Below are 6109 nucleotides of genomic sequence, written 5' to 3' on the forward strand. Positions count from 1 at the left end.
CTTGAAATTAATTACATCTTTTGTTCTCTGTAGCCTGGTAATGTGCCCAGAACTGAAGTTAGCTGTGAGGGCTGGCATACTCTGGGGCATGAGAGTCCAGAAAGGGCAAGCAGAGCTTAGGCTACCCAGTGGGCAGTAGAAAGAATGGATGGGAGTGGGAAGAGACTAGGGACTGATCAACACTTTGCTAACTGAAGAGGAAGTGGTATTACAGAAGAAAAAAAGAAGAGCTGAGAACCAAAGACTATACTTACTGCTTCTCAGGAAAGAGGCCCTAGTAGCAGCAGGTCAGTGCACATGATCCTCTTTCAAATACCATTTCCAATGACTAGGACAGAAAGTAAAACCCAGGACCGTGCCTAACATCACATGTGAGGAAAGTGAGCACAACGACTCCGTAACATCCTCATATACTACAACCTGTGCCACAGACAGCCAGAAACAAGGGACTGCTAAATGTCACTTGGTCAGATCAACGCATGCAGGCCTAAAGTCTCACCATAATGATCATGGGTTAGGCCTCAGAATGATCTTCTTATGACACCCAGAAGAGAAGCAGAGCACAGGCAATGGGAGACGTCTCACACCCAGATGAGTTCTTAGGCCCCCCACAGCTCACAGTATGGGTCAGTTGATACATCCTAAACCAAGCAGGTTAAGTCAAGACCTCTGGACTGCCACCCTCAGCACTCAAGCTGCCCTGCTGGAGACCCTGGAAGTGCAGGACAGGCAGGATCCATAATCTTCAAGGTGGCTGACCCCCCTTTCACTTGGAAACACTGCTGCTACACATCCTTTAAAAATGCCCAGTTACACTTCTAAGAAAAGAAAGGAAGGTGATAAGTCTGGAAGTGGCTTGAAGCACTAGGAAGGACCTTTATTCCAAGGCAATATGCCTGTGATTCCAAACCCAGGCTTAGAGCAGCCTGAGGAGCAGCAGGGCTGCAGGAAGCATTGTGCTGCTGATGAAACTCAAGGCAAGAAAAAAAGGGGGGAGGGGAGGAAATGGCATTCTGTGATGGATATTCATGAAGGGCGCTTCCTAATTTAAAGGAAAACAAGTTTAGAGTTCTTACTGCATTAATTCATGTGTGAGGACATTTTTATCCGAACTGCTACATTTTTGAGCGAGGCGCTAACACTCTCCAGGTCTGCCCAGATACACTAATTTGGGGAGGGTGTGATTTGTCTTAGTCAATGCAAAACATTGGAAGCTGCTTCTGAGCTTTCCACCCAGGAGAGGGATGGTGGCCTCACCCTCACCAGCAACATAGAGGACTCGCTTCCCTTGGCTCCTACCTTACACACTGTACAGAGGACGTTCCTCTGGGCAACAACCACAGATGTTACAACTATTCCCTTCCCACTGTACATACAGATGAGGAGACACACTCCAAGAGACAATGAACTTTCCTGGGGCCACTCAGCTAATGACTGACCCAGTCAGGAACTGAAATGACATTTGTCAGTCTCAAGAGCAAAAGTATACACCTCTCTCAGCAAGAAGAGAACTTTAACTCAGGCTTTCTGGTGAGATGTGTGGCTTTTCTTGGTGCTGATCCTCATGACCAACTTCAAGTAAAAAGACAGATTCCATTCAAGATAACCTATAAAAGTCAGCTGGTTGACATGGTGGTAAGGGGCCATAATTGGACAAACATTTCAAATCATTTTCAAAATTTGACCGTGAAATGCTCATTATTTTTATTCTGTCAAATAAGTAGGCCAAGAAGTGGTTTGTTTGTTTTGTTTTGTTTTTTTCGAGACAGGGTTTCTCTGTATAGCTCTGGCTGTCCTGGAACTCACTCTGTAGACCAGGCTGGCCTCAAACTCAGAAATCCACCTGCCTCTGCCTCCCAAGTGGTGGGATTTTTTTTTTTTTTAAGATTTATTTATTATTATATCTAAGTACACTGTAGTTGTCTTCAGACACACCAGAAGAGGGCGTCAGATCTCATTATGGGTGGTTATGAGCCACCATGTGGTTGCTGGAATTTGAACTCAGGACCTGTGGAAGAACAGTCAGTGCTCTTAACTGCTGAGCCATCTCTCCAGCCCCAAAAAGTTTTAAAATCTTTGCTTTTTTTTTCTAAAGATAGGGCTTTGCTATATATAACAGTTTGGGTTCAAGTTCCTGGATCCGAGTGATCCTCCTATCTCAGCCTCCCCAGTAAGGTACCAGAGTTTTGCACCACTGTTCCCGTCTAGACGGTTCACCTTGGAATCATGAGCTGAAAGGACGTTTCAGGCAGAAGGAGTAAGCTCTCTTTCTTTCTTTCTCTTTTTTTTAAGATTTACTTATTTTTTGTATGTGAGTATACTGTCACTGTCTTCAGACACATAGAAAAAGGGCATCAGATCCCATTACAGATTGTTGTGAGCCACCATGCAGTTGCTGGGAATTGAACTCAGGACCTCTGGAAGAGTAGTCAGTGCTCTTAACCGCTGAGCCACCTCTCCTCCAGCCCAGGAGTAAACTTTCTTAAAGCAAAACTCAGTATAAATTAAGGCAAGGCGCAGCAGCTTATCTGCTCATGGCTGGCTTTTCAGGAGACCTGGAAAAATATACATGTCCCACTTCTTATAACAAACGGATTAGAAAGGCTCACCTTGAACTGCATTCTTCCAGGGTGCTTTCCATGCCAGCAACATCAACAGAAAATAACCATTAGAAGCTTAACTGCGCTCAGTTGGTGACCTTCACTAAGCTAAATTCAGCAGTTTGTCAGCTACAAAACATTAAATGGACACAATTAAGAAAGTTTGAAAGCATGAAACAGAATTTCAACTAAAATAACATGAAAATTAACAGAACTATAACAAAATGATGGGACTGTAGGTTTATAATGTTTGACATTCTTGCTTCAGCTGGAAGGAAGACTAGAGACATGTAGAGATGGGCTAGGCAGAGCTTGGCAGCCCATCTCCACTCCACTCCTAATACACCACACCTAATCATAATAATAAAATGTCTTCAACAGTTCTTAAGTTTTGCTATCTCCCTTGTATGCCATCTTCATTAAAAAATCCTAGTGGCTGTGGAGAGGGCTTGGTCTATACTAAAGTGCTGACTCTGCAAGCATGAGGGCCTGAATGGATTCTCAACTCCCGTATAAAATGCCGTGCACAGAGGTTCATGCCTCTAATCCCAGTGATGGGGAGGTGGGGACAGGAGGATCTCTAGGGCTTGCTGGACAACCAGTCTGGCTGAACAGTGAACTCCAGATACAATGAGACCCTGTCTCAAAAGATAAAGTGCAGATGTGAGAAAGGTAGAAAAGCACACAGACAGACAGATGCACATGATGCTGTAAAAACCCTACAATCCAGACTTTATCACACATAACAAGTAAGAAAAGTCAGGCTCAAGCTAGGGATGTAATTCAGTGGTAGAGCATTTGTCTAGCATGTGTAAGGCCCTGGGTTAATTAACTCTTCTGCATCAAAAAGGAACGGAAGAAAAGACAAACTCAGCAAATGTGAGAAACAGCTCAAGCTCATATAGCAAGTGAGTGGCTGTGCAGAGATTCAGACCCAGGTCTGCCTGATCCCGACTTTCTTTCCCCATAGCCTTAGCCTTAAGAATTACATGTTTTTCTTTCCTGATTAAGAATAAACACTAACATTTTACAGAATTTATTCTGTGCTTTCTGCATCTGAGAATAAAATTGAAATCATCCACCTGGCATTGCAGCATTAAATACCAGTAGTTACACAGAGGACAGAAAAACTCATAACTACTAACAGCTTCTCCTTTAAGAAAAAAGTTGTTTACCAACAAAAATCAGGAACTACATGAGGACCTATTCTCAAAACTCCAGTTCCAGCATCAGGTAGCAGGAGTCTGAAAGAAGCATTTACATACATGCTGTGCCTTCAGACAAAATTCCTGCTCCGGCTAGGCCAGGACAAGCTCATAACCAAGGAAGCTTGCTTTGCAGTCCCAGTGCCACAAAGGCATGGGGGTAGGGCGGTGAGGGAACACCCTTTGGAGGAAGTGTATCTTCAGCAGGGGCTTGAAGGAAGTGAAATGGAGAATGTGCTCAGAGGCCTGGAACAGCCCTAGGGGCAGTAGTAAGCTGGCCAAACTGGGAGAACAGAGGCCAGGAAAAGGTCAGGTTCAGGTGAGAGGGAAAAAGCCAAACCTAAGAGACCCTTGAAGGGGGCGGGAAAGTAGCAAAGACTGGACACCATGAAGCAGGCAGAAAGGACACTGTTTGGCTCCTAACACTGCTCTGACTGCCGAGGCCCCCTAAGCTCACTGGGTCCTAGCCTCTATTCCTTCCACCCCTAGCAACCCTGGTCTCTTCTTCCTGGAATATGCCTGCCTCTAGAATAGTTTCAACTTTGGCCTAGTGTTCAAGATCTTTCAGGAACCAAGCCTCATCAACTTTACCTCCTCCTCTCCCATCTTACCCCTCCTCTGCCAGGAGGCTGCACTAATCACTAACTCCATAGGATCCTTTCTTCCCTATCCGAATCCTACTCCCCCTTAACACACAGTTCAAGTACCACCCCTCAACTAAGCCCTTACTGACCTCTACCTCTCCTGCTGAAGTCTATAGGATGCAGCCTTGTGTCACAGGCATCACATATTCACTGGCAATGTCTGAATACCCGCTGTAAAGCCTTGGAAGATTCACAGTACCTTCAACTCCTTTCGTCCACCACTCACTGCATTTTGACTTTTACTAAGCAAGCACTCAACTATTTTTTTTTTTTTAACTTCCTATACTAAGTTTGGCGTTAAGCATAAAGGAAGGATGGGGGAGGGTGAAACCTCTGGAGTCAGAGACCAGCTAAGAAGCTGTTGCAATAATCCAGATGTGAAGCAAAAACAGCCTAGGGAACAAAGAGAGAATGGGCAAATACAGACAGCAAAATGTTTGCATGCAAAACGCTCCACAGGAAAACTATGGACGGCAGCAAGGAAGGATGAAGGGGGTCAGTAAAGCTATTTCCAAGAAAACCCTTCTGGGAATCATTTTCAACCTCCCCGTGATATAGTGCACGAAGTGGTTAAAAAGTCTACATCTGGAGTGGCAGGGGAGACTTCGGTAGAACTGCTAGCATGTTGAACCAGGCACAGACCTTGCAATGTCACCTATTCACAACATGAAGGGTCTGTAGGGAGTTCATCTAAACTCTCAATCCTTACATGGAGAAACTGAGGCCCAGCATGGAAAAGACTTGCTGAAAACCTCAAGATGGAGCGTCCCAGAATTGAGTAGCCCCAAAACAGCCACCTGGCCTAGGCGAGCAGTGTTTTACACGCCCCCTCCCCAGTCCGTGCCCCGTCCTGCGCCAGTGGACACGCAGACCACCCAGGCCAAGCTTAACACGCGCTGCCCTTTTACCTGGCCCAAGGCGATAGTCAGAGGCAGCAGCTCCTGGGCAGCCTCCCGCTGACCCCCCTCCCCCCAAACCGGGCCTGGCTCCCCGGGGACAACGGTCACTAAGACCCCCTCGGTACAGGAGGGAGAGCGAGCCGCCCGGGGCGGAGGCTGGAGGGGTGCAGGGCAGCTGCCCCGGTTCGCCACCCCTCGGGGCCAAGCGCCTGGCCTCCGGCAGGTGCCCGGGCCTCAAGACCCCGCCCGGCCGGCCGGCCCGGGCACTGACCAGACAGCTTCCCGTCCGTCCCGCCGCGCCCACGGGGTAGGTCGGACAGCCGCCCCACGGGTGGCCCCGACCCTGCCGCCTCTGCCCGCGGCCCGCCAGCCTCACCTGGGCCGCGCGCCGCGCTCACATCGCCCGCCCGCGGCGCCCCCTCCGCCGCCGCCGCCGGCGCCAGGCCCTTCCCCGCCGCTCCCGCTGCCGCCCCTGCCCGCGCCCCCCGCCCCCGGAAGCGCTTCCAGGCCCCGCCCCCTTGGCGCCCGCGCTTCCGGGCAGGCGCGGACCCGGGCGGGTGTTGGTGTGGCCGGTCTGCTCGCGGCTAGCTAGAGTCGGATCGGAATCCCGGTTCCTGGCCGGTGCTGCAGACAGACCGGTAGACGGGCGGGTAGCTGAACGGCAACCCGGTTCTGGAGCCTGAAATCCCAACTCTGCGGCCCGTGACCTTCCTCCCGCCTTCTCGGCGCTCCTGCTGGCCGGGGCAGGACTTGACAGTGTG

General features: G+C 49.1%; 1 protein-coding gene across 3 annotated transcripts in view; it reads right to left on the minus strand.

Annotated features, from left to right (window-relative positions):
• Zbtb34 (zinc finger and BTB domain containing 34) overlaps positions 1 to 5775 on the minus strand; it is a 24192-nt gene extending 18417 nt beyond the window's left edge. Inside the window, exons 1-2 of one of the 3 annotated variants that reach the window (XM_031369908.1) lie at positions 5725 to 5775; positions 2610 to 2729 (exon numbers count right to left, since the gene is read on the minus strand). In XM_031369908.1, coding sequence (XP_031225768.1) covers positions 2610 to 2641 — 32 coding nt within the window. In that variant the 5' untranslated portion in view covers positions 2642 to 2729; positions 5725 to 5775. Of the gene's footprint in view, positions 1 to 2609; positions 2730 to 5357; positions 5677 to 5724 lie in introns of those variants that run through there. The other 2 variants (XM_031369909.1, XM_031369911.1) reach the window with 2 other exon arrangements.
• Positions 5776 to 6109: the final 334 nt, after the last annotated feature.

The sequence above is a fragment of the Mastomys coucha genome, unplaced genomic scaffold (genome assembly GCF_008632895.1).
Source record: "Mastomys coucha isolate ucsf_1 unplaced genomic scaffold, UCSF_Mcou_1 pScaffold15, whole genome shotgun sequence".
NCBI lineage: Eukaryota > Metazoa > Chordata > Mammalia > Rodentia > Muridae > Mastomys > Mastomys coucha.